Source organism: Phialemonium atrogriseum, assembly GCF_030411735.1.
Source record: "Phialemonium atrogriseum strain 8032-3 unplaced genomic scaffold QBC33scaffold_13, whole genome shotgun sequence".
NCBI classification, from domain to species: Eukaryota; Fungi; Ascomycota; class Sordariomycetes; order Cephalothecales; family Cephalothecaceae; genus Phialemonium; species Phialemonium atrogriseum.
This window is the reverse complement of record NW_026848150.1, coordinates 233,871-259,741: the sequence shown is the minus strand read 5'-3', so window position 1 is coordinate 259,741 and position 25,871 is coordinate 233,871. Positions and strand designations below refer to the sequence as shown.

The window sequence follows — 25,871 nt, the reverse complement described above, 5'->3', positions numbered from 1 at the left end:
CATAGACATAAATACCAGCCCTGCGGGATTGCATGTGCATGACGCCACAGAATGCTTAGTTTCTGGACCGAGCTCCAACCTCGGCACTTTCTCCCCATCTGTAGTTGATCAGACAATCCCCCTCGATTGTGTCCACCAAAATGCACCAGACAACCCATTGAGCTCCCGGCGAGGACGAAGACGGAGCTACAACCCAACCAGATGCCCCCTCCGACGAGATGAGCAACAGCACCACCTTCGCGCAAGCGCAGCAGCGCCTCGCCGCGCGCCGCCAGGCCCGCGAGGCCTCAGCCCAGGCCCAGCTCGCCGCCCAGCGCTCGGCCTCGCAGCTGCGCGCCCGCGTCGCCGCCACGCAGTCGCCGCTGCTCCGGCGCTTCGGCGACTCCGCGCTGTCGGCCTGGGACGCGGTGTCCTCGCGCGAGGGCACCCGGCCCGCCTTCCGCGTCGGCCAGGTCGACGCCGAGCTGCTCGACGAGGAGCTGGTCGGCCTCTTCCAGGGGCAGGTTGGCGAGGCGCTGCGGTACTTTGGCGGCGTCGGCGGCCACGGCGGTACCCTCAAGGATGACTGGGAGCCCGAGATCCTGCTCCTGCTCAGGGGCGTGCTCTTCAAGCTGACGGTGTGGGACCACGACGCGACGTACGGCGCGGCGCTGCAGAACCTGAAATACACCGACGCAAGGCGGGCCGGGCCGGTGCTAGTCGCGCCGAGCAAGTGGCAGAAGTCGCTCTACGGACTGGTGACGGTCGGGGGTAAATACGTGTGGAGGAAGTGGGAGGACTGGTTACTGGACCACGACGACGGCTACGACCAACGGAGTCCGAGAGTGCAGCGGCTGTCGCGACTTACCTCAACGGCATCCACGGTGCACGCAGCGGCTGCGCTTGCCTCCTTTCTCGCCTTCCTCCTCCATGGGCGGTATCGGACACTACTGGATAGGATATTGCGGATGAGGCTTGCTCCTCCGACCAGCCAGGTCAGCCGCGAAGTGTCATTCGAATATCTAAACCGACAGCTAGTCTGGCACGCGTTCACAGAGTTCCTTCTCTTCGTGCTGCCACTAGTTGGGATCAACAGGTGGCGGAGGTGGCTTAGCCGGACCTGGAAGAAGACGAAGGACATTATCAATACGAAGGGGGAGGGCGCCACCAACGAGAAGACGGGCGAATTTGCCTTTCTTCCCGAGAGGACCTGTGCCATCTGCTATCAAGACCAGAATTCTGCCACGACCGAGGGCGAGATATTGGCGGCCGCAGCGGCGAGCGGTGTTGCCGGCTCGGCCCAGACGGACATAACGAACCCTTACGAAACCATACCTTGCAGGTGCATCTACTGCTTCGTCTGCCTCGCCACCCGGATAGAAAGGGAGGAAGGCGAGGGATGGACCTGTCTCCGCTGCGGCGAGCTCGTCAAGGAATGCAAACCGTGGAGCGGGGATGTGCTCGAGCCATCAAACAAGTCGCCAACAGCGAAGACGGTTGGATTTGCGGATGAGGTCGTGGAGGTAGAGCCTGCGGATGACCAAGTACTAGGCTCCGAGGTTCTTGTGGGTATACCGGGGGAAGGCACCGCGGATTTGCTCGCGGAAACGGAAGATATTAGCCCAGAGTCGTCAAGCGACTCGGAATCCGAAGTTTATGAAGAGGAGGAAGATGAGCTGGGAGGGGATGCTGATTAAGGAGCGCATTGCATTAGGGGTGGGGGCGTTTCAACGGGAATGACAGGGCCCAGCTTCATGGGCTAGAGGCTGGTAGGCGAGATAGAACTTGTACAACAATACGGAATACATGGCAGACTCCACGAAGAGCTACTTCTTGGGTACCTCTAGGTAGTAATCAAAGTCACAGATCCCTGAATATCGGCTTTGTACAGGACTTTGTCAAGGAGAGTGACTCATTGAACTTCATCAACTCATCCATTCCCCCTATACATTGCCAGCGTAGCTGTCAGCTAGAATTCCTTGCCATTGGACCATAATAGTGGTTGCAGGGATCTCATTACCGGTGAAGCGTCCACCCCAGAGGAGGGTGGAAGTGGTGGGTGCCATGTTGACTGCTAGTTATCGAAGAGCCGTAATGAGTAGGTGATAATTATGTTGGTGTGGCGGCGAGCTTTGGTTGGGACTAAGACCAGCACGTGACGGTTCTAGGTTGGTTAGCGGCTGTGGCTGGTGCTGTTCGGCTGTAAGCAGGGTTCTGAAGTTCCGCGTACCTTATATCTGCAGCTGGGGGGGGGGGGGGGAGGGGGTTTTCAGAGACGCTAAAAGCGGCAGCTGCACCGCCTAGTCATGACCCAACCCGATATCCAGGAACCCGAAACTGACAGTCTCCCACACGTGCTCTGATCATCACCATCAAGCATCCTCGACCGCGTGGCCTCGACCGTGCCAAGGACAGTCACCCTCGCGAAGCAATGCAGAGCTGACCCGAGCTAGGGAGCCACAGGCCTTGGTGATCGCGCGACTCAGCCGTCTTTTCCTTCTTTTTCAGTTTAGAAAAAAAAGAAGATAGCCTGACGCAGTGATGCCCACCTTCTTCTCCTTCCAGCAGGGCTCCGAGACCTCGAACCTGCGCTACACCGCCGATGCGTCCCCCCTACTAGGCCGCTTCCGCGCCGTGCCGCCACCCGAGCACCCGAGCCCTCGTCGATCCGGAACCAGCAGCCAGGCCCGTCGGGGCCTGCTGTCGTCCGGATGGCGTGGCAGCGTGCACGTCGGCTACGGGACACTGCTAGCCACCGAGCTGGAAGAGGACGAGGAAGAAGAGGAGGACGAGGGAGATTATGACGGTCTAGGTCCTGGGACCGACGTGTACTATGAGAAAAGCTGTCTTGAGCGCCTACTATGGCGGTGCCGGAGGTTGGCACGTAGGATGGAGGATACGTGGGTGACGCCTCGCGCGAGCGCCGTGAAGAGGGTTGTCGATATGTGGTGGAGCCGCTGGACGGTTCTGGTGGTTCTTCCTGCTTTCCTTGTAAGTCCCGGGAACCAGTCGGTGAACGCCATCATGCCTCTGAACCCTTGGTAGCTGACATTGGATCATGACAGGCTGTTGCATGGTGTGCGCTCCCATTCCCGCAATATCCACTTCCCAGCGATGACGGCGATGACCATGCGCCGAGCGAGCCGGGACAAAATAAGGGACATAAAGCACCCGGACACGGAGAGGCGAGGGTGCAGGTGAACTTCTGGTTCTTTCTCTTCGTGTACTACGGCTTCTATAATGTGACCGCCTTGATATGGATCACCAAAGTCTTCAACCTCTACAGCCTCAACTGGTGGCCGCAGTCGCTGGGGTTTCCCGTAACGGTCTCCGCGATAGCTACCCTATCGCTCGCCGCCCCCATCCCCATCTACCTCGTCCCGCAGAGCAAGTTCCTGACCGTGCACAACACCGCCTGGATCACATGGACCTTCATCATCATGGCCATGCCCGTAGCCATCGCCTTCTTCATCCTCATGACCAACGAGCGGCACCTCGGCCTGCGGCACAGCCTGTCCGAGACACAGCGCATCTTCACATCGTCGTGGTGGACCGGCGAGCCCGATAACACGCTTTCACGCCGAGAGTCCCGGCGTCTAGCCGGCCTCGCCAACAGCTCGTTCGATCCGGACCTCGACTCCCTCGAGGTAACCCTCGACAACGACGCCCGGCCCGCCTCCCGGCCCGTCAGGATGCGGCGGCGGTGGCTGCCGGCGAGCTTCGTGCGCTTCGTCTGGTTCTGCCTGGCACTGCTGATCGGCTTGCTCGCGTACGTCATCGGAGAGGCCTACGCCGAGATCTACCTCCGGACGTTGCCGCACAACAATCTCGAAACGATCGTGTACGTTTATGGATGGATCCTGACGGTGTACTTGCTCGACGGGTTGACGGGGTGGATCCTGGGCGGCAACGAGGGGGAGAGGGTGGGAAGCTATCCTCTGGGCTTTGTATTCAAACTGTGAGCTTTTTCCATCCCCGTTCTTTTTCCCCGGATTATCCCTTGCTAACCCCTCCCGGCAGCTATTTCATGCTCACCTACCAGACCTACGTCCGCGCCCTGTACGCGCGCCTCCGCAGCCCCTCGCAGTTCGTGCTGCTCCAGGTGCTCTCGAGCACAGGCCTGATCATCGTCACGCCGTGCCTCATGTCGGCGCCCTTCCACTGGTTCCTGTCGGCCGTCGGCATCAACGGCCAGAGCTACGCGGCGTACCAGAAGATGGCCGTCCGCAACGTCTTCATCCGCTTCCTGGCCGAGAACGCCAGCATGCTGGCCTTCCTCGGCAGCGTCGTCGTGCTGCACTTTGGCCCCAACAAGGACGTCTACCCCTACTTCGCCTTCGACGACGAGGCCGCCGGCGGTGCCGGCCCCGGCCGCGACGACGTGTACAACTTCCGCCTGACCTTCTGGGCCTCTTCCATCACCTGGGCGTGCGAGCTCGTCGCAAGCTTCATCGTCGCCGGCCTGATCCGCTGGATCTTCGGCGTCAGCGTCGTCACCGAGGGGAAGCTCGACCTCGTCGTCTGGCCAGAGCTGCTCCCCACTAGCGTGGCCGTCATGCTGCACGTGCTGCAGAACATGCTCTTCTCCATCATCCGGCTGCAGTTTCGGTGAGCGAGTGGGAGTTGCCGCCACCCTAGGGGTCCTTCTGGGGAAAAAAGCGGGCCCGGGGGGTGGGGGTGGGAAGGGGGTTCCTTACAGGATCCTCGCCTGACATGAAGCAGCGGACCTGCAAGCGAGACGGGACAAGAGAGGTATTCTCCGGAAAGGGGGGGAGGCAGTTATATTACCTCGGTGTGTGGCCTACAGATGTGATCCTGTTTTGGCCATTCGGACCGGTACGCTGCCAACGGCCCGATGCCAGTTGCTGTTCGCCTGCGGCACGGGCCGGACAAAATCAGGCCGACGAAGGTTGCTGTGGTGGAATCCGTCGCCTCAATCAAAATTTGAATATTGAGATGCGCCGGATGTGGATTAATACGAGGAGAGAGGCCTCCTTTTTTTTTCTTTTTTTAAGGGGGACCGATATTTGCATTCACTCTGCATGAAGCATGCCGAGACACTGGATTGGACAGCATTGATACCCATTTCGACAAGATTTTATAGACAGTAAAGTAATTGACCGTAATTAGGTGTGGTTTATTCCGCCTGCACACATACAGGGGGAGCCTATTCTTTTTTTCCCCCTTCCATCACTAACCACGCCCCCCGCGGTCTTCTGGATATTCGTGCAACAACACATGCTCAGGGAGGCTGACTCACTGTTGTTCAACAGGCGGTTTCGGAAAGTTTTCCGGGGATGCGTCACAGTAATTTCCTCGGTGGGAGGCAGCCACGGTGACACACCATTTGCCGGCACGGGAAGGATGCAACTCCAGATTGTTCAACGGCGCTCATACGGCCTGCTGCATGATGCAGTCCCGTTCCCGGTGCTGGGGTCACGCCAGTGGAGGCAGAAAACTGCCACTTCGGGTCAGGCCTGCGCTGTGCAACACCATCCACAGATGGTGGGCGAGTCAAGAGACTACTATACTAGCAGGCAAAAAGACGGGCAACCTCACCCTCGGGAGCTTGACCTAGAGGTACATTAGGGTTCACGTCCAGGCAATGAGAACAAGTACCTTGTTGTAGCCTCGTATGAAGGTACTCCCCATTGTCCGTCCGGCAGTCCCTGAGCCCAACAGCAGGTTAGCCGCGCTTCATGGCTTTGCTAGGCGATGCAGAGACGGCAAGCGAAGGCGGGAAACGTTCCTCGACTCCTTATGAAGCTGCTAGCCTAGCCTCCACCAGAGGACAGAGGACGGAGGCCGAAGTTGGTCTAGAACAAGCAATAGATTGACTGAGGCCGAGAACTGACTCTGTGGAAAAGGAACCGATGCCTTGTAGCGGCTCCCTGGATCAATTCCGAAGCGAGCATGAGGCAGTTTTGGGGAGACACTAATGCGAGAGAACTCGAAAGCGGAATGTCCGTCTCTGGCTGCCCAGGTGACTTGGCATGTGACGATGACGCCGAGGCCAGTTGGAAAGAAATGCTAGGGTGGGATTGTTGAGTTAAAAGACTCTGAAGTTCCAGGCTAGAGTGGTTTTACGAGCGCCAGGCGAGTATCGACCTCGAGCCAAGGCTATGGTCGTTACCAGACAACTCGTCGAGAAGGTGGTTGCTGCGACGCTTGCTTCGGCCCTCATCCACAGATTTGAGAGTAGCTAATTGGCAGCCATTTGGTGAGCCATGATATTGAGGTATGCTCTTAATAGATGGTGTGCCCGTGGGGTACACAGCCAATGAATAGCTGCAGGTGGACAACTTGGAAGTGCGCCCCCATCATCCTGATAGGATTTTGGGGGAACCTGGCATCCAGGCAGCCTTACAGCATTCAGCCAGGGCTGCTGCCTATGCAGCGCAGAAACCTGCATGCCGAGGTTATTTCCAAAGACATGTAGGTGTGTGAGGCTTACCCAAGGAGCGACAGTAGTGGGTGCTGTGTGACTTGGCTCCGATAGGCAGGTTCTTGCTAATGGAAAAGGGTGATTGCACCATGCCTGGAACCACATTGCTCTGGGGCCCTGGGGCCCAGCCAGTGCTCGAGGAAATTGCACAAGGCCAGCCAGGGACTTCCCTAACCGGGAAGGCAAACGCAATAGTCGTTATAGTCAATAATGAACAATGAGGTGATCATGACTGTCAATGTCCACATTTATATAGGTACAGTCTTGCATGACTGCTCTTGGCGGCTAGTGTGGGGCACATTTTACTGACAAAAGAGCAGGGGCGCAATGGCCGGCCATCGGCCAAGGGGGAGAATGTGAGAGGTAGTCCGTGTCTGACAGGACTTGTTTCGGTTGGGGTAGAGACAGGCAAGAGGAAACTGAGCAAGGGTGGTAGCCATCTCAGAGATGATGTACTTTGGTAGGCAACAAGGAGCTGTCGTGGAACTGGATGAATAACCGTTACCACCATGCCCTCAGTTGTGGGGGGTTGATTGGCTGATATGCTTTGATATCCCGTCCCGGTCAAAAAGAGACCCAAACGAGGCGGGAAGAATAGGGGAAGAACATAATAAGATGTGATGGACGACTTGACCGCCTTGTGCAGCAGCTGTGCTTGACTCATACAGGAATCTAACCCCATACCGGGTCCTAGGGGATGGTGGTTTGACTTAACATGGAACTTTGAATATTTCAGCCCTCGACAAACATGAACATCCAATGTACCCGCTCTAGCAAAGGGTCTGTGGGCAATAATTTTTTTCAGCCCGACTGGTGGGGACTGTGCCAAGAATGGTGGGGTTGTTTCCATTCCACCTTCCCGTCACCCCACCTGCCCTGTCTGGAATCTCTAGATGGGAGGCGCCATTCAGAACCCCAATGAACTTCCTCTCTCTTTTTGGGGGTGCAATGTAGATAGCTTGGGCTGTCATGATAGACAGTATCTGTCGGCTAGCGTTTTCCACCTCTATCTCCTTAGACAAGGTGGTGTGGAAAGGCTAGTTCCCAAGTTGGAGGTTAAGGGCCTTATCAGATTTCTTAATCTATCTATCTACATTGGTACTATTCCGTACTACGTATGCAAGTTCTGCTGTATTTTCTCAGGCCAAACTGCGTGTGCGGGATACGCTATTCTCCCTCACTCCACCCACCGACTAGCTCCTCTGACTCTTTAAGGCCGGGTCCAATTGCGTTTACTGCCTCACTTTTCTTTTTCTTTTTCAGTTTCTTCCCTTTTTTCTCTGGCCTCTCTTCAGCACTGTGTCCACCGGCAACCGGCTTTGACGTTTCCTGTCTTACTCTATTCTGTCCAATCTCCTCATTCTCAGGATTTACTCACTTGCACAGCATACACCTAGCCTTTCGTACCCGCACACCCTCAGACTGAGATTGGCTGTGGTACCAATTCTCACCCCCCCTGCTGGAGATACGAACATCTCTTTTTGCCTGCTGCCCGCCCTTCCTCCTCCTCATCTAACTTTCTCCCCAACATGACCTCAACCTCCGACCCCCGACAGCCGTTTGCCTCGACCAGCTCAGAGACCTCGGCCGTTAACCCCTCGACAGCAATTCCTACCAGCAGTACACCTAGCAACCACACCACCACCACCAGCGGTCAAGATGCCCCGCGACAACAGTCCTCCGCCCCCGCCGCCTCCGCCTCCGAACTCGCCAGTACAAAGATAAGCCTGCTGGGAGCCCTCCGTAGCTTCCCTGATTTCCCCATCCCTGGTATCAACTTTATCGACATCATGCCACTCTTCCAGGACCCCACCATTCACGCTTCTCTGCTGCGGGCCCTCAAGCTTCAGGTCCAAGAGTTTGGGTTGTCTAGCGACAATACTACTGTCACCAAGCCAGATGTCATTGTGGGCCTGGACGCGAGAGGCTTTCTCTTTGGCCCTTCACTCGCCCTCCAGTTCGATGCCAGCTTCGTCCCCGTTCGCAAGCAGGGCAAGCTACCTGGTCCTTGCGTGACGGCCACCTACGAGAAGGAATATGGTGCAGACTTCTTCCAGATGCAGGAGGGCGCCATCAAACCCGGGCAGAAAGTGCTGGTTGTGGACGATATCATTGCTACAGGTAAGACAGTGGCTTGCAGAATCTCGTTTTGCCAAGAAAAACTTTATTTCCGGGCCAGGTGGCTGCGGCTCAATTCCGTGCCGGACCACAAGAATACCATCCCGCTAGCTGCGGGATGATTTCCTCAGGTTGCGGATCATTTTCGCTTCACTTGCCTTTTCCCCTCACTGCCGGATCTCACGGACACCTTGTCATGAATTTGATTGCTGACACCAGCCAACAGGTGGATCGGCGGCCGCTGCCGGATCGCTGGTGAAGCAGCTGGGAGGCGACCTGATGGGCTATCTCTTCATCCTAGAGATCCCCTTCCTTAAGGGCAGGGAGAAGCTCGGCGGATTACCAACCGTCACACTCCTAGAAACCGATTCCTAAGTTTGCCTGCCATCGATTCATCTATCTCGCCCGACGCAGACCTGAACGAGCGGGATGTCACTCACCCCTACGTCAGCCCCGGCACGCTGAAAGTTCTAATACCAACTGCGTTATGGTCCTGGTCTCGTTTTTCCTTTTTCTTCTTCTCTTTTCTTCCTATCATATCTCGCCAGTCTACCGCATCACTGGGGCACACTGTAATGAATGAGGTTCGGGTTGGGCAGACATGAGGTTTAGCAAAGATTACCCACTCTGGCTGTCGTGCGACGCGCAGGCGGCCTAGTGGGCAAGGGTCTAATAATATCCGGCCGGCAGGTGTCTGCTTGGAGGGGATCTCACCATATCATTTTGCTGCATGCCGGCCGGAATTTGAGGGGCATGCTAGTTGCACAGTACGGCGTTGCGGTTTTTCAAACAAAAACGGGCCGTGTGAAGCGTTTCAACCGCGATACGAGGCGGAGACTGGCAGCATTATAGACTTGGCTTACAGCCACCTGTGTCGGACAAGACGGGGCAGGTGTCTGTCCCACAGGCGGGAAGAGGTCGGCCGGTCGGTCGGTCGGTACGATATACCGTTTGGGGGCGGGAGAACAAACTCCTCTTAATAGAATTCAACATTGGCGAAACGAACAGCTTCGATTCACGTCCCGTCTCGTCCCGTCTCGTCTATACCTCGCCTGCTAGTATACCACGCCTGCTAGACATATCGGAATCCTGCATCGGTAGATACAACACACAATGACGATGCCCGGAATTTTCAACATGCCCCCATTTCCGGGTTGATGCGGCCGGTGCCATTTCCAACCCCGTCCACTTCCCCCAACTCGGGTATCACCACCGACATCACTCAAACCACGCGACTTATTTTAAAACACCCTCTCTCCCTCCCAAGCTCTTATGTACAACGGTAACAAAATAAAAAATAAAAACTAGAATAAAAAGCCCCCGTTGCTGCTGCCCCGGACTAGGCATCCGTACCCGCATCCCCGTCATCGACGACGAGGTTCCTCACCCTCAGCCCCTGGCTCTCGACGTAGTACCTCCGCGCCATGCCCACCCGCTCCGCCGCGGCCAGCTGGCGGTAGGCGACCCCGCCGCCGCCGACCATGACCATGGGGATGGGGTTCCTCCTCTCGACGCCCCGCGGCGTGCGCTGCGCCTCCCCCAGCAGCGGTCGCGTCCACCCCACGCCGCCGCCGCCGCCGCCGCCGCCGGCTCCCTCGTCCCCGTCCTCGTCCCTGTCCTCGTCGTCGTCGTCCGACACGACGACGACGAGCTGGAGCGACCGGGCCGAGGGCGGGTGCGCGGGTATGTTTGCCAGCTTGGCGCTGAAGCTGCACCCGCCCCGGCGGATGACGATGACGTGGTGGTCGCGGGCCGCGTCCTCGGGGAGGGGTGCCCCGCAGGCGTCGCCGGCGGCGAACACGGTGGCCCAGGGGAAGAGGCCCGCGGGCACGTCGCCGACGGCGGGGACGTGGATCCCCGCCGCGGGCACGTCGACGTCCGGCAGTGGGGCGGCGCCGGGCCCGGTCGGCGTCACGGCCGTCTGGTTGATGACGAGGTTGTACATGAGTGGGTCCTTGGAATACCCCGGGAGCGGGGTCGCGGGGGCCGGGAGCTGCATGTCCAGGGAGGCTGCCATGCGGTTGAGGAGCGACTTTACGCGAGCACCGAGGTCGGCGACGCGGGAACTGGTCGAGTCATTTGCTTCCTCGATGGCTTCGAGGAGGTTGGAGTGGTCATGGAACCGCATCTCATCGTCGTCCCCTTCGTCGGTGCGCACACCTGAAGCGCGGCCCGTGTCCCTCGACACCTCGAAGCGATGGAGATGTTGCAGCTTGACGAGTACCGGATCCCGAACGATGTTGAATCTCGGGTCTGAGACATCCCCAATGATGGCCTTCTCCATGATGACGGACTCGTCCCGTCCGAGGGAGACCCCGTTGACTTTGGTGACGCGCCACTCAGACTCGCCGCCTTCTTCCTGTCTCATGGTCACCTTCAGACCCGACAGGCTAGAGACCCGGATTCGGTTTGCACTAAGGCGCTCCATGTTCTGCGTCGAGAGCATGAAGTTAAAGGCGCTCCCCCCGGCAACGGGCTGAGAGTTGGAGGCGAATTCCAACGTAACCTCAACCGGCTGATAGACCTTGGAGCATGTGCCATTGCTAGGCAACAGGTCGGTAGGTAGAGTCCAGGGGAAGAATGTGTGATTAGCTCTAGCCACCCGCTGGCCTGGAGCTGAGGCAGCTGGGAGTTTGGGATCGAAGCGGGGTATCAAATGCAAATCAAGGAGTCGTGCAGCGTGGTAGATGTCAGGCCTCGCGGCTGTGGCAGAACCAGTAAAAGGTAATAGCTTGGGGGGGATTGGGCAGGTGATGGTAAAGTCATTGCTGTCGAAGGTGTTGACCTCTTTTGTCTTGGAGGTTCGATGAGGCTTCTTCTTCTTGCTGGGCCTCTGGCGGGGAATGAGAAGCGGATGGCCTTCCGTTGTGAAGACATAAGCTGCGTCGAGGGAGTTCAGCGGATGAGCATCGTCGAAGAGCAAGTACATGTACTTGGCGGTCTCGCCGAGGAAGAAGCTCTCCATCCGGTCGCTCTTCTCGCCGTCGAGGACATTCTGAAGGCCGGCCCACCCGCAGGGTGTCCAGCACCGCCTCGTGATGTCCCGCAACACCATCTCGCCAACGTAGAGATACCATGGGTCTTTCGTGGCGCGATATAGGTGGTATACAGACTCAATGAACTCGGGGCGCAGCGGCCACCAGCCGAGCCCCCCTTCGACAGTCTTATCCTTAAGAGACCATCGTTCGGGGAGAGCCGAGTACTTGGTCCAGATAGCAGTGTACAGGAGGTTCGTCTCTATGGCTTCATCAAGCTCACCGGCCAACGAGAGTAGGCCAGAATAGTACGCGCCGAGGCTATCAATCCAATTCGACGCGAAGGAACCCGTCCAGAGGTTGACGTTGATATAATGCGGGTGGTCCCTCTCATTGTAGAGGTGACGCTTTATGGCGGCGTGGGCATGATGCCACGCTTCTAAGAACGAGTCCGGCGAGTTATCGTCGTCACTCAGGGGAGGGTAGATGGAGTTAGGGTCAAGCCAGTTGTCATTCCTACCAGCCCGGGTCCATGTACGGTTTGGCAGCTCATGGCCAGAAAGCAAGATGTGCGTCTTCAAAGCATACTCGAAGAAGCTATCAGCGCCGGCGCCGATCACAGAGTAGGCTCCTATCCAGTGCCCATCCTCGGCATCGACTCCGGCGCCGATGAGACCTATTCGGCTCTTCCTCTCCCAGACGGCCCAGAATGCTCGCTTGGCAAGCTGCTCAAACCTGGGGTCTCCTGTGAGTCGGCTCAGGACAGTAAACTCGAGCACCAGGGACCCCGCGCCAGCACTGCATGTCTCGGTGATCTCGGGCGGACCCTCGATGCCGCCTGGTGTTCCAGACAGGCCATGCAGGGGCGAGTTGACGTAGAAAGGGATGCCATGGCGGAGGTTGACTCGGGGATAGGGCATTCCCGTCGTGGTGTAGAAGGCAGGGAGAAGGCGCTGCGCCAGGTCCAGGGCCAGACGAAGCATTTGCCCATCGTATTTGAAGCCATTGGGCCAGGCAATGGGGTGAACATCCAGGGGCTCATCGGTGTGGCGGCGAGGATCATAGCCTGTAATTGGCAGTTCGCCAATGGCAAACAGATGGGCACTCAGAAGCCCTCCAACCCCACGAATCACGGTCTCGAAGACTTGCACCTTGCTGTCGACATCGAACCCCCTCTCTCGCAGGCCTTGGCCAGAAGGGCCAGGGCGGCCGTCTCCATACTGCTGTACCAAGGCGGCCACGCCACTCTGAAAGTCCCGCAGGGCCTTGGGCCCGGTATTGCGACTATCGGGAGGCGCGGATGCAAGGATGGCTAGGGTGGAGAGGCTGTCGATGAGGGTGAGGGAGTAGTTGCCTAGAACATCGTTGACCTCCACATTCCTTGGGTTCTGAGAGTCTCGGGTCAAAGGAGTACAGGAGACAGGGCGCAGCTAGAAGGGGCAGTATGTCAGTGTGTGAAGGGCGTGCGTTGATTGGAGGATTAGAGGGGTTAAGACGGATGACAACACGTACTTCGTCCTCGGGGAACGCTATCTTCATATAATTGTCGAAGCCATGATAGAACATATCGACCGTCTCCTGCCGCAGCTGAGCGATCCGGTCGGTCCGCATCGCCAAGCCCTGGCCGGCCCATAGCTGCAGCAGGAGAGTCGCCACAAGAAGCCACCACCGCGCGGCGAGACTGGGCGCCACTCCGCGGAGAATTGACGCACGCCGAGCATTGCTCGATGTGCGCCCGGAGCCATCACCAACCGATGAGCAACGGCCCATGGCTAGCGGAGGCATCCATGGATCACCTGAACCTAAAAATCGAAGACTGCATGTGTCTAGGGGCGGGGGAGGGCAAGGTCAGGAGGAATTGGAGCTTTGAGGTGAACCTTTGCGTGTGGTTCTAGCTCTCATCTGGATTAGTTTGCGATGTTTGCTTCCAGCTTGTCCTCTTTCCACGCCGTCCGGTGGAAGCCACATTGAAATGTGGCGTTTTTGTCACAAGCGTCTCTGGGGTGTGCGAGACATTGAGGCTGAGAGGTGGGGCCATACCTAGGTACCTGGGTACCTATGTACCTGCGGGGTGGGGAATTGACATCCATTTCCATCCCACTGCACCATGTAGAGGCATCCAGTGGCCAATCTCACCGCTCTTGATGACCTTCACCTCAGAGATACAATCGTACCTGTGTGTTCCACTGGGCAGGTCCATCGCTGTCAACAACACACTCTCCATGGCCTCTCTCGCTTTCACATAACAGATTTGGGCTAGTCCATTGCTTCAATGCTGGGCGGAGTGCCCACTTTGCAGAGAACAGAGCACGGGGAGATTGGGCGCTGGTCATGGGTTCCCTGCTGTAGACAGGAAGAGCCCCTCGTCTTGTGTGACGTTCTGCTTCCGTCAATTTGAGATTGAACCTATAGCAATTGGCCTGTCAACTTGACTCTAGTGAGACAGGTGGCTTGAAGGTCGTTGAGCTATGGCTCGTTGAGCTATGTGATGGTCACATATCGCACCGTCAGCCATTCAGGCTTTACCTTAAGATATAGCGCCAGCGCGAACTCACTAGTCTCGGGACCGGGAGCCTATTTCTTTGTTCCACTCGTCCCTAGCTCGTCGCAAGTTGCCACGACCATTCCTTGGATGAACAGGAAGTATATGGCACTCTCGCAAGTACAATGGTTCGACGCACTCTGTACCTGGTACAGACCAAGTCTCAATATGGGATGAACTACCTAAGTAACTAGGCCCAGCCTGTTCCATCTAAGACTCTTTTCCTTTCTTCGCACACTACATCGCCTTACATCACGAAGATCTGAAGCTTATCCTATAGATCAGCAGCAATCCTAGGCATGGACCCTTGGTATGTGCAACTTAAACTTTATTGGTTTTACCCTCAGGGCTGAACCAGGATTGGCCGTATCTGAGATGCACGTCCGTTTCAAAAGAGCAAAGGCCGATGTTTGCCCCTCAAGGGTGGCGTTCCTTAGGCTATCCTATCCTATCCCATTCCTACCGGCCCTGGGCGAGGTGTAGGTGACGAAAGCGGTAAAAGAGGTACTCGCGTCACAAGATATGCCTCTGCGGTTCGATGGCCAGTCAGCACTTTCCATTACTCAAGGGCATTCTCGGGGGATCGGAACTCTCCGCGATCCTTGTTGGACGCTAAGTTGGACAAATGTACATACATTCATCGATAGGAGATGCCGAAAGCGTGGTCCCTTAAACCCAATCGATCGCCCTTCTGGCCAGATCTCTTTTCACTTCAACTCTATTTTGAACTAGAACGAACGGCGTGCCACGCCAATGTGTGGGGATTGCAGGGACCTGGTCAAGGGAGAGAGGCTGGCCAACACTGATCTGGAGTTGGCGGTAAACTTCAGGCCATCGTTCAGCTTCCAGCCTTCCGCTAGTGTTCTCTCCGCCTTTTTTGTTTGCTCGATAGTGGCAGATCCAGCGGCGTTCTTACTTTTGCCCGTCCAATCCAGTCGGGCTGTTCCAGCCACCGATAAGATTCGACATCAGTTTAGGGGCGGGGGTCTCTCAACGGCACAACGCTCTGTTGGCAGCTTTACAGCTGCCGATCATCGTCATGTCTCCTCCGTCCAGTCTTGGCCCCTTTCGGGACCGATGTGTCTCTGCAGATCTCTGCATTATAGTGTTCTGATCTAACAGGTCGGGTGCTCATGCCAGCTCAGGCGCCACTATACTTGATCTCGTATATAGACCCGACAGTCTGGTTAAGCCTAGAGTCAATAGCCTGCTTTCGAAAACGCAGATTGCTTCATTCCCACCAGCTTCATTCTCGCCGGCAAGAGAGGAGGAGGAGGGGGGAGGGGGATAAATCACGCCCCACGTAACTGCTGCGTGACGGAGATTCCCGCATGTCAGTCAGTCAGTTGCTTCGGTGAGAAGACGAGCGGGATTGCCAAGTTGTCGATGCCTGGCTCCGAATCCAATCATGCGCAAGCCGCGTCATTTTTTCAAAGGGCGGCTCCCCTCCCTCCCCCTCCTATACTACTTTCGTATGGTTTTGTAATTGTCTCCCCGCGGGCCATTTCCTGGGAACATGCGAATGCATGCCGCCGCCGTGTGCCTCAATTTACGAGGAGCATCAATAATTTCCAGGGAACCAAGCTGTCGGTGAGGGACGGCGCGTTCCAAGAGGTGTGCTTTCGCCCTATGCGACTGGCCTGGCTCCAGATTGCCATGTAATATGTGGAAGGACAAAGGACAACGGAATCTCGGATCAATTGGGTTTGAATTTAGGCCACTGGGACGTATGCGCGTTTCAATCTGTGAGCATAAAACCCTATTTGCCGTTTGGTCTGGTGGTGGGGTGCATGTTTCACAGGGCCAAGGAACGCAGCTGACGGGGTAGCAAGGGGGGAGAGATACGAGAGCTCAGCTTCAAAGTCTAGACCAGGGGCGGCATCTGCCGTTCCCCGTCCAAGACGAACGTACTGTACAGCAAGGTAGAAGAAGGTGTAATTGGCTTCAAAATAAAGTGGGTAGGGTTGCCCCGTTGTCGGTCATGACAGAACCCTGGTTCCCTGGACGACAAGCTCCCTGATGATCCCCCCATTGACAGCTTTTGACAGCTTTACGAGTCGCCGTTACCCCATGCCTTTAGGTCACAGGGCTAGCCGAAAGGACCTAACGCAACCACCGATTCTGTCGCAAGTGCCGTTCGCTATTACGACTCACATACGTAGGAGCTGGAGGGGGGTGGTCGGGAGGAGGAAGGGGGATGGTGTCAAAGAAACAGGGTCACCCCGTCTCATTTCCCGTCCAGTCGGAGACGATACGCACTGTCTCAGCCCGATCGGTCACCCCTTCTGGGGCACGGTGGAGGCAGGGACCAAACGCAACGGCCGAAACCTATGCGGCACCCCCTCCGTTTAACTCTACCACCCCACAGCGGTTCATAGCGCCCCTTCGCCTTGTCCGTTGTAGCCCTAACGTCCCTCCTTCCCATCCAACCAGCTAACGGCCGTTTCTCAGGCTACCTAGCGTAGCTGGTGTGTCTAGTTCGTTTCTAGCGCTTCGATTCGTTGGCGTTGGAGCCGCCGCCGCTATATCCAGATCGCAACCCTTGGGGGGGAGGGGCGGCTACCTGCTGAAGGGTCTTCGTCACGGGTGCTTTCACGTGCTAACACGGCAGTTCTCTTGACTAGTTCCAACGGCTCCCCCCCCACCCCCCCTCCCCCTTATTACCCTTCGTGAGCTCACTTCACGCGCTAGAAGGGCCGGTCAGCATGCAGGGTCATATCGCGATGTGGCGGTGCTGGAGGCAGAGGACAGGCAACGGTGCAACGGGGGGTAGGGGGGTGGACATGTTGGTCGTAATTGTAGACTCTTGCCCCCTGCCCTTCCCTCCATAGCAGGTTTGGGGGCCAGTTACCTGGAAAGCTCTCGCCCCTCAAATCGAGGAGAGTAGGGAGGCATCACGAGATACAATCGTGCCAGATAATAGACATTGTCCCAGCCATGTCAACTTAGTTGTACATACAAAAGCAGGCACCCAGGCCTCCAAAAGTGAAAGACGTGATATCTCAAACGAAGGATAGGGAAGCATGTGAGAAGGGACGAAATCCAAGGAAAAGGAAATACTCTATAGGCAACGAAACCAGACTGATATACCCCAAGACCCAAACCCAACGAATCCTAGTTTTGAACTATTTCGTGTGAACCATGCGCCGAGAAACAGGTTTGTAGAGTATGAGAAGAAACCCTAGATCATCCAAGAACAACGAACCCTAGAAAGATGTTTGCGTGAGCATTATATCTGTCTTTCCCTGCTCCCTCCCCAGTGACAAATCCGCGACCCTGTCCCGTTACCTGCGCAACGGCGGCCGGGCGGTCTGTTCGCAGGCTTGTCGAGCTATTTGATGGTTGTGGTCGAACCTGGCTTTTGTTGGCTGGGCGTTTGCTCTGTTCCCGTTCGCCTCGTAGGTTATTTCCATCGCATCCGGGCTAGAGGCGGTGTCGGGATCCGCCTTGATAGATGTCTTGAAGATGTCGTCCAGCAACTTGTCATTCTGCTCTTCCGTGTAGTTCGGAGCCATGTGGTCGTGGGGGTTCGCAAGATCATGCGAAGTAGGGTGGTGCGCTAGAGCGTAGCCTTGCGGTGTGTTCAGGACAGAATGCAGCCCGAGGCCATTAGTCCATTCGCCTAGGATAGTCGGGGTCTGTTGGTTCTGAGAGTTGGTTCGCCGACGTTGAACAGCACGCCTCCGGCGGCGTGAGTTGGTCCGCTCGTCGACATTTTGCTCCTCGTAACCGAGGGTGACTAGCTTGGCCTCGATGTGTTGGGGTCGCCAGTCCCAAACCCTGCCGCCCCCAAGCTTCTTCATAGCCTCGAGAAGGCGATCATACCGAGCCGCCTCGTCCTTTTTGAAGGCATCTATGAGTGCGTTGATCTGCGGAAGCATGCATCAGCTAAGTTACTCTCATGTATGATCAGCGCGCAATGGTTTTCTAAACTCACCTCCGTCGGGGGCCATTCGCCGTATTTAGCTACCGCCCGTGAGATCTTCATCTGGAGGGCTGCTTTCTCCATGGGCTGGTATTTCGCAGCATACTCGGCAGAAATGTCTTCCCACATGCCCTTTCCTTTCTCCCCGATGTACTTCTGACGAAGCTCGAAGAGAAATCTATCTTCGACGGGAGCTTTATCGTTCAACTTCAGGGGTTCGCATTCGCTCTCGTCCGGGGGGGTTTGGTCTGCCTGTTGGGCGGCCTCTGCCAGCTGCGCCTGGTTTTGCTGCTGTCGGGAGTTACGCGGAGCCCGGCGCTGTGGCAGCTTTTGTTTCCGCTGCGGCTGTCGCCGGCCAGGACTGTCCGAAATGCGCGACTGGAAGCCGCCTGGACCAGGGAGTCCATGAGCGAGCATTCCAGGATCCCGGAGGTCCTCTATCCCACCGGCTTGCGGCCTGAGTTGCGAAGAGTGCGGCTGGGTCAGGGTCGGGGCTTGTGCGGCAGATGTGACCACCATGTGTCGATGTAGCTGCGATGCGCTGACCTGCATCTGCCCCGGCGCCCGAGCCAGGTATCCAGAGTCGACGTCGTTGAAATCGGGGTATTCACTGAAGGAGTTGGCCACGCCGGATTCGTTACAGTTGCCAGAGACGGTGTAGTGACCCAGGTACTGGTTGATTGGAGGCGGCACCTCGTCCTTGGGTGAGGGATGGGGGGATTGCCCCATGTAAGGAGCCATGTCGAAATGCGCCTCGGCCGCATGGGGGTGGACCGTCAATGGCGACGGAGACTGGCTGGACGCGTTGATATCATACGAAGGATAGTACATCCCGGAGGTGCTAGGGGGGGTGGGCTGCTGAGGACCAGAGACGGCTTGCGAGGTGTACTGCATGCCCTTTGTTGACTGCCTCTGCTGTAGTGGAGGAGAGGCGGCGTTGGATACAGGTGTCAGAAGGCTAGAATCCGCGGCAGCCGGGTAGTTGAATGATGAGACCTGCGACATGTACGTATAAGAGTCTGGGCTATTCCCGCCTCTGGCTCTTCGACGGAGGAAGCTCCCGCCCAGAGACACCGAAGTGGGGGGAGGACGTGAACTTACGGCAGTGTAGGGAGTCAAGTCTTGTGTTGAGTAGGCGACCAGGGCGGGCTGCTCACTTGAGCATGTGCCAGGCAAGCAGTCCGCGCGGAGGTTGTCCTGGTGGTGCACACTCGCTGCTAGATAGTGATTCTCTGTCATATCGATGTGGATATGCATTCGGTCTAAGTGTGTGTTCCCGCCTTGATCCGGGTCTGAGTCAAGGTGATGATAGATCGTATTGGTCGAGGAGAATGGCAGTCAGTGTTGCGACTTGGTGTGTTGCTTGTCTGCCAGTTGACCTTTAGTCCTCATGGATGCCTGGGGGGGAAGGTGGGAGGTGAGCTATATGGATGCCGGGAGGTTCCACAATGACTTGTAAACCAGTCTGCCTTCTGGGTCGGAGAACCGGTCGAGGTGAAGTAGGGAGATAGAGGGTAAGGGGTGAGAAGAAAAGGGCAGAGAAGAGAGCCTTATGGTGGGCGGACGTCGAAGCTATAATAAAGACGGGGATTCTGGAGTGAAAGCAGAAGCTGGTTGTGGTGTGGGGCCGGAAACGGGCTGCTCGTGCCTGGAGAAAGCTACCGGATGGACCAGGTGTGTTAGCTACCCTCCTACTCAGGAACCCGACAAGCCTCCTTTAGGGATCGGCCTTGACTAGAACGAGACGGGCCAGAAATCTCGGCCAGTGCTGTGCCTTGTCAGGCGCTGTGGGGTGCAAAGGGAAGTTCAAGGTACCTTTTCGATGCAGAGTTAGCCGCCGAGCTCTATCGTTCGACTGCGCATACAACGGCTGTTGCAAGTACTGCCAGGGTCGCTGCACCCGTTATCCCTGCAGGGAACAGTCGGGTTTTCCAAGACCAAGCGAAGAAGAGGCGCACAAGAATGAAGTCTGGATCCGGCTTTATTCTGCCGCGGCCTTTGGGAACTCCCGCTTCGTCCGAAGTCGCGCTTGAACGGCGAGAGAGATGTGAGTGAGGCAGGGCAAGGCTAACCAGGTCGAAGTAGAGGCAGGGCACGCCAACGGATTAATGCGTGAAGAATAGAGCCGTCTCTCTTGGCTTTACTCAACGCGTAGAGCAGTGTGAAGGAATCGATCGTAATACGTCTTGCAATACGTCTTGCACTTGACAGGGAAGCAGGGGAGAGAAGAGAGAGAGAGAGTCTCGAACCGGCGTTGAGAATCCATGAGAAATGCTGGGGGAATATTTTATTAAAAACGACGACGGCCACGACCTACTACGTACATCCACCTCATACAAAGAGCTACCATTACATGTACCCTGCAAGGTCGCGGGAGGTACTCTTGGAAGTCTCCAGGCCTTGCTGATCGAGTGTAGAGCTGTGATCTGAGCCAATTCCATAATAAATTAATGCGGACCGCTGGCATGGAGGGGGACGGGGATGAGGAAAACAACCAGGATTACACCTGCGTGGGCTCAACAGCGACATGAGGCGGGGATCTCGGAGAGGAGGCTTGCGGGAACGGCAAGTCTTGGACCAGGGTGAGCAGGTAAAGATAGAGGGAGGATGTGAGGCATGGGGGAAGCAGAGCAGGGGGAGGGGCGTGGTGGGAAACGGGGAGAAGGGCGTGGTCGGAGTGTAGGCTAAGGGGGGGCCCCTTGACAGGAGTAACAGCAACACTGTTCCGCAGGTGCTATCCTGCTAGATTGGAGCAGGTAAATACTTCGTACATAATAGATGGGATGTGTGTGGATGAAGTGCTGGCGTGGGAAGGGAAGGAAAGGAAAAGCAAGTGGATCCATGGGGCACAAGTAGGTAGGTACCTACAGTACATGTAGATGTAGGGGAGACCTCGGCCCATGTATCCTGAAGTACATCGATGGATCCGCTCCAGGTCCAATGGTGTCCACCACCACTACCATCACATCACCACACACTGATCCACACCATTTGAACGGGGCGGCTGGGGGGGGGAACGCCAGTTTCTCTAGCAATAGAGAAAATAAGCAGCAAAGCTAGGAAAGCCGCACTTACCCAAGTTCGTAAATGCCCGTTGGAATTGACACTAATCACCAGTTCGGAGATGGTGTTTTCAGACCAAGAGAACTAATCTTTTGCTAGGGAGATCGCTGCCTAGTGCCTACAAAAACTGTGGCTGCCGGGGTGTCCGCGACACTCTACTGTGGTACCTAGGTTAGGTACTGAGTGCTACCTACCTAGGTAGGTTCGCATTGAACAGGGGACCCATGAATTTGCCCATGTTTACGTCGGTACGCACGTCTGTATTGAACACAAGTATCATGTACAATTAGGTAGGTACCTTTGTTGACTCCTCATTGGATCTCTCTTACAGCGCAAACCAATACCCAAAAGCTACGAATATCCACGCAAGATTTCCAGTATCGGTACCAGCTGTGAGTAGCTGGCGCATTTGACTTTCATACTGAATTGGAATTTGCCCAGGAAAGGAATGACAAAAAAAAAAGAGGCCCTGCTGGGATGGGGAGCCGACAGCGTGGATGAAACAAGCAGTGCCATCCTGATGTGTTCGCATCGACACGCACGAACCGATCAGCGCAAAATCGACATTATTCGCTTACTCCCATGCTGTAGCGGCCTATGCTGAGAGTCACTGAAGGGAATTAAACCCGACGAAAAGATCGGGAACCAGGAAGAATAGGGTCAAAACAATGACGATACTGAAGATAAGCATAACCCAGAAGGGGGCAATCTGATCTGTCTGATCATCTGATGAACAAGGAAGGGGTGGGTGGCGCTGCTGGCGTAGCGTAGTGTACGTGGGTACATGGATAGTATAGTTTAGTTGCCTACGTTATTGATGTGGAGCGTTTTGGAGATCTAATAATTGACTCTAGACCCCCGCTCCCCGGCCGACCATCAAACGGTGATGTGCTGGTGAACCGTGGGCCGATGATTTGAAAAAGCACGTAGGGTGGCCGTGTCTGGATTGCATGAATGAGGTGCCGCCGCGTAGTGTACATTTGTCATTGGAAAAGAGGTACTTCAGATGATAGCCGCTACGGCATGCTCTTTCCAGCTCTCCAGGGCCGCCACCCTTGCCGATCACGACTGCGCAATACCCAAGTACTGCTGTACCAGCCCAAGTTGTCGTACGTTGTTACGCGGTACGTGCTGCTGAACTGCGGCAGATATGTGTGCCCGCAAATCTAGGGCTGTAGGTCAGGGAGATGTGATGACAATTTATCGAACATTTCGGACGGGGCATCAACCACTTTCTCTGCTCGCGTTTCGTCCAAAGAACCAGGGTAGGTCTGACTGAAGGAGAGTGCGATGCTCGAGCTAAAGCCTGCCGTTGCCACCTTGTCTCCTTCGGCCGCAAGCTCGCAAGCTGGTCCCCGAGAGAGGAATTTTCGAGGTGGGCGCCACAGTTTCCTCGACTTAATTTGCGGGAAGGGGAGTTGCAAGCCTGCCGAGCCAATGAGAGCCGTTACCATTCTGTCGGGTCGCCCTGCAAATTCTGCCTTGCCTGGTGCTGGCACCCCGCACACCAAGTAACGTTCAGAGACCACCCTTGTAGCAAAGACTTGTTAGTGGGGTACTAGATACGGCCCTGCTTTCCGCAGGGCGGAGCAGGTTGTGATATAACAGGGGAAGTGATTAAGTTTAGCCGCTCAATGGCGCGCTTACCCGGCACGTCGATTGGCTAGCATGACGACGACTGCATCGCATGCATGTTCGTAGACCAGCCAACAGCAGAGCATATCGCGTGCAAATTCCAGCGAGCTTGCATATTTCAGCACACTGCTTCTTGGTACGGAAACAAGGCATTACATCGCGACGACAGGCCCTCTAGCTCTCGTGTACGAAGTATGTACATACATACAATCCCACGTCAATCAGCGTCCCATCTTTCCCATCCTACATGCGTATTTCAGGGGTGCCAGTGTTAGGTCGATTATCTGCAACCTGTGTCAATCATGAATGGTCAGGTTTTGCCACGCAACACCTCACCTGCGAGGGTGGCCCCCTAACCGGCTCATTAAGGGAGCCACTTCTGGCTTTCCTCTGGCCTGTATGGCCGCTTTGCCGCCGCCGCATTTCCTTCCCTGCCCACCTCTCGCCAACGGACCGATCGCTCAAGTCTATCGACTGGTCACGAGCCCTCCTGGGTCCCGGGAAAGGTGGTAATCGCGGCTCCTCGACCGCGTCTACTCCTTCGGTTGATCTATCGCAGATGCAGTCGAGCCAGCCCGAGTGAGTCAACTCGCGCCAAACCTCCTATAGGCTTAGTCGCTTCCGCGCCATTGGGAATTACATACCTTACGATGGCCATAGCAATGGGAGTGGGAGGCTCAGGCATTCTCAGGCCGTGCTAATCTCGTGCTGGACGAGCCCCGGTTGCACGTTTCATCAGCATTGTCACCCCGAGACTCCTTGCCAGACTCTCGGGCCATGTACTACTTACTCCCTATGGGCGCAAGCAGCAGAGCCATTGGGCCTTCAGGTGTTGTATTCCGCATCTAGATCCGGAGTTGTATCACTATCGCCGGGGGCATAACGCCGGTGCCGACAAATAATGCCTTGGGAAAATTAAGTGACCATTAACGTTGATGGGCCCCTGTGGGACACCAACGATGCCCCCTGTTGCCCTGTTGCGGCAACCCTGGGCCCATCTCGATGTATCTTTGCCTTACCCAATTCTCCATTTCCCGGTCTTCCCATTCTTCGTTCTCTTAATTTCGGGAATACTACAGGCCACATCCTCGATGGGCGGCACGCAGCGGGAGAATATCCAACATCCTTGGCTAGAGGATGGTGTGTTTCCGCTGCCCCGTTTCGAGGGCCCAGGGTGCACCTGGTGACAGAGTTGTTCCATTAAGATTGACTCACATGCGTGAGCGAAGCCTCCCCGTCACCGGGCTGGGGTGTGGTTAACGGTCCCGAGGTCGATACCGTCATCTTGTCCGCTTTTCTCGGCCAGACGGGACCGACTCCCTCTGGGGGGTGTTTCTCTTGTCCCAGGATTTTGTGCGTGCGTTTCCAGCAGGGCACAGGGGGACGCGGTGACAGGTACCATCATGTACAGCCTCTATCTCAAGGAAAGTGCCTGAAATGCTCAACCGTCAAGGGCTCCCCTTTCATTGGCTTGCGGGGGTTGCTGCTTGTGAACTCACCGGTTGATGCACCCTCAAGACCCCATCACGGCCGCAACCGTGCTCGTGTCAAGAGCAGTTGGTTCCGCTCTCGAGCACCATTCCAGAAGACAACCTACCACAACCTTTGAACTTCCTGTAATCTTGATGATTTGGCATGGTTGCGTAGGGAGCAGGAATGTGCCTGCATTGCATCCTCCTTTTGCAAACAGACGCGCTGCTTGTGTGATCCCTGCAGCGTAACAAACCTGCTATATGGTTAACAGATCCAGCTAGTGCACGAGCAGAAGCACCCGATGAGATATGATCGATGCTCGTGACTCCCGAGATGGGTGTGCGCCACATCGCCCTGTGAAATTCCTCTGGACAGCATGGCCCTATGAAGTCTAGTTCTCATCGACCAAATCTGACTGGCCGTAGACCGCAGACTACAATCGACGACGTCCAACAGAATGAGGGGATGTGTGGTGCATCTGACTCGGCAGATAGACACACCACCAAGTAGGCAGCCTGTCGAAGCACTAGTGGCCAGAGCATTTCACACACCCTCCCAAGAAGGGAAGGCCTCTCTTGCCCATGTCATTCCGGTTGCGGTAGGTCATCCTGCCTCGCGGTCTCTACGAGGGTCTATCACAATGCCACACGCACACGCAGGGTGCAAATCCTCATTGGAGGATGGGCAAACTGTCCCGAGACCCCATAACTGGTGGAAACCTGAATTGATATTCGTGACAGGCGAGCCACGATATGCAACCGGCCCCGGGGCGCTGGCCAGGCGAGGCGATGGCGGTGAGCCGCAGCAAAGGCAGACAACAGACAGGACAGGACGTAAAGAATCAAAACGAAGGCAAAATCGGTTTCCAGTCCGGCGAGGTTAGATGAGTGCCTAGTGCGCGCTAACATTCCACCTAGCAAACCAACAGACCACGGAAGCGATTGGGAGAGGTTGTTCGGCATTGGCGATGGCGATGAAGGGGGGTGGCCGCATGCGGGACGGCCATTTTCTTTTGCACGCTTCCCCCCCAGGCCCATTATCCGGCCCGGCCCAAGCCCTTTTCGCCAAAACTGCACTGCCCTGCTACTCCCGCTCCGCCCTCCGGCCAAATGATTCCGGGGTGACTGGCCGTGGTCCAATAAGAAAGAAAAAAGGACCCAAATCAATCAATTGATCACTCGACGGTGACCCCTTGCCGTGCATCCCTATCTATCTAGGCTTCCTACCGTAACCTCGCCACTCAAAGGTATTGAGAAGAGAGCGACATGCCAAGACATTTGATGATAGCTGCTTTCTGGTTGCATGTCGCTGCCTGGACTTCTCGTGCGTACACAAGGTGGCTAGCTACCTTGGTAGTAGTAAGTAGATACCTACCTACCTAACTCAAGACGGCATGTATGCGCATGCTTGGAAACGAAATCAGGGAATGAGGCAACCATCAGACCCGGTCCCGACTCATTCTTGCCCACGGTTTCCCCCTTCGGAGCCGACTTACAACTACCTAAGGTAGGTAGGTGCCTGGGTAGGTAGGCAACATTTGTTCTGGAAGCAATCACAGGTATGCACTACATTCCACGCCACCTCCAGGGCCAACAATGCCATTGTCCACTGTCGGTAGTCCCTGTGGGGGGGGGGGGGGGCCGGGCGGGGGGGGGGGGGGGGGGGGGGGGGGGGGGGGGGGGGGGGGGGGGGGGCGGGGGGGGGGGGGGCGGGCGG

At 56.4% G+C, this 25,871-nt stretch overlaps 7 protein-coding genes across 7 annotated transcripts; 3 read left to right on the top strand and 4 right to left on the bottom strand.

Moving 5' to 3' along the window:
* Positions 1-49: 49 nt before the first annotated feature.
* On the top strand, positions 50-1,867 carry QBC33DRAFT_75468 (Pex12 amino terminal region-domain-containing protein). Its single transcript, XM_060433043.1, has 2 exons — positions 50-245; positions 513-1,867. The coding sequence occupies exons 1-2, from the start codon at positions 219-221 to the stop codon at positions 1,674-1,676; spliced, it is 1,191 nt and encodes a 396-aa protein (XP_060283257.1). The 5' UTR covers positions 50-218; the 3' UTR covers positions 1,677-1,867.
* A 385-nt stretch (positions 1,868-2,252) lies between these two features.
* Positions 2,253-4,904, top strand: QBC33DRAFT_75394 (uncharacterized protein). Its single transcript, XM_060433040.1, has 3 exons — positions 2,253-2,970; positions 3,045-3,937; positions 4,000-4,904. The coding sequence occupies exons 1-3, from the start codon at positions 2,521-2,523 to the stop codon at positions 4,589-4,591; spliced, it is 1,935 nt and encodes a 644-aa protein (XP_060283256.1). The 5' UTR covers positions 2,253-2,520; the 3' UTR covers positions 4,592-4,904.
* Positions 4,905-6,539: 1,635 nt separating this feature from the next.
* Positions 6,540-7,614, bottom strand: QBC33DRAFT_75397 (uncharacterized protein). Its single transcript, XM_060433041.1, has one exon. It carries the CDS (start codon positions 7,272-7,274, stop codon positions 6,660-6,662), a length of 615 nt encoding a protein of 204 aa, XP_060283255.1. The 5' UTR covers positions 7,275-7,614; the 3' UTR covers positions 6,540-6,659.
* Positions 7,615-9,399, top strand: QBC33DRAFT_75398 (adenine phosphoribosyltransferase). The gene is made up of 2 exons (XM_060433042.1): positions 7,615-8,545; positions 8,769-9,399. Exons 1-2 carry the CDS (start codon positions 7,954-7,956, stop codon positions 8,915-8,917), a joined length of 741 nt encoding a protein of 246 aa, XP_060283254.1. The 5' UTR covers positions 7,615-7,953; the 3' UTR covers positions 8,918-9,399.
* A 725-nt stretch (positions 9,400-10,124) lies between these two features.
* On the bottom strand, positions 10,125-12,741 carry QBC33DRAFT_538991 (putative glycoside hydrolase; the record flags this gene model as incomplete). Its single annotated transcript, XM_060427947.1, has 1 exon — positions 10,125-12,741. A coding segment is annotated over exon 1 (2,322 nt), but the record flags the coding sequence as incomplete, so codon positions are not given.
* A 4,472-nt stretch (positions 12,742-17,213) lies between these two features.
* Positions 17,214-19,477, bottom strand: QBC33DRAFT_75294 (uncharacterized protein). The gene is made up of 3 exons (XM_060433039.1): positions 19,086-19,477; positions 17,997-18,980; positions 17,214-17,928 (listed from the first exon to the last, which is right to left on the bottom strand). Exons 1-3 carry the CDS (start codon positions 19,239-19,241, stop codon positions 17,344-17,346), a joined length of 1,725 nt encoding a protein of 574 aa, XP_060283252.1. The 5' UTR covers positions 19,242-19,477; the 3' UTR covers positions 17,214-17,343.
* Positions 19,478-22,063: 2,586 nt separating this feature from the next.
* QBC33DRAFT_515217 (uncharacterized protein) lies at positions 22,064-23,966 on the bottom strand (the record flags this gene model as incomplete). Its single annotated transcript, XM_060426082.1, has 7 exons — positions 22,064-22,213; positions 22,695-22,725; positions 22,891-22,925; positions 23,019-23,232; positions 23,473-23,475; positions 23,702-23,862; positions 23,898-23,966. 7 exons carry the CDS (start codon positions 23,964-23,966, stop codon positions 22,064-22,066), a joined length of 663 nt encoding a protein of 220 aa, XP_060283251.1.
* Between the last annotated feature and the right edge of the window lie 1,905 nt (positions 23,967-25,871).

What these genes read in the sequence shown, in the direction of transcription:
- QBC33DRAFT_75294 (XM_060433039.1), bottom strand. Translation starts at nt 19,241, where the DNA reads ATGCATATCCACATCGATATGACAGAGAATCACTATCTAGCAGCGAGT. An exon ending in ACTTGACTCCCTACACTGCC is followed by an intron (nt 18,981 to 19,085) that starts GTAAGTTCACGT and finishes TACATGTCGCAG; the next exon opens with GTCTCATCATTCAACTACCC. An exon ending in GCGAATGGCCCCCGACGGAG is followed by an intron (nt 17,929 to 17,996) that starts GTGAGTTTAGAA and finishes ATGCTTCCGCAG; the next exon opens with ATCAACGCACTCATAGATGC.
- QBC33DRAFT_75468 (XM_060433043.1), top strand. Translation starts at nt 219, where the DNA reads ATGAGCAACAGCACCACCTTCGCGCAA. An exon ending in ACAGCACCACCTTCGCGCAA is followed by an intron (nt 246 to 512) that starts GCGCAGCAGCGC and finishes CAGGTTGGCGAG; the next exon opens with GCGCTGCGGTACTTTGGCGG.
- QBC33DRAFT_75397 (XM_060433041.1), bottom strand. Translation starts at nt 7,274, where the DNA reads ATGGAAACAACCCCACCATTCTTGGCACAGTCCCCACCAGTCGGGCTG.
- QBC33DRAFT_75398 (XM_060433042.1), top strand. Translation starts at nt 7,954, where the DNA reads ATGACCTCAACCTCCGACCCCCGACAGCCGTTTGCCTCGACCAGCTCA. An exon ending in GGACGATATCATTGCTACAG is followed by an intron (nt 8,546 to 8,768) that starts GTAAGACAGTGG and finishes ACCAGCCAACAG; the next exon opens with GTGGATCGGCGGCCGCTGCC.
- QBC33DRAFT_75394 (XM_060433040.1), top strand. Translation starts at nt 2,521, where the DNA reads ATGCCCACCTTCTTCTCCTTCCAGCAGGGCTCCGAGACCTCGAACCTG. An exon ending in TGGTTCTTCCTGCTTTCCTT is followed by an intron (nt 2,971 to 3,044) that starts GTAAGTCCCGGG and finishes GGATCATGACAG; the next exon opens with GCTGTTGCATGGTGTGCGCT. An exon ending in CTGGGCTTTGTATTCAAACT is followed by an intron (nt 3,938 to 3,999) that starts GTGAGCTTTTTC and finishes CCCTCCCGGCAG; the next exon opens with CTATTTCATGCTCACCTACC.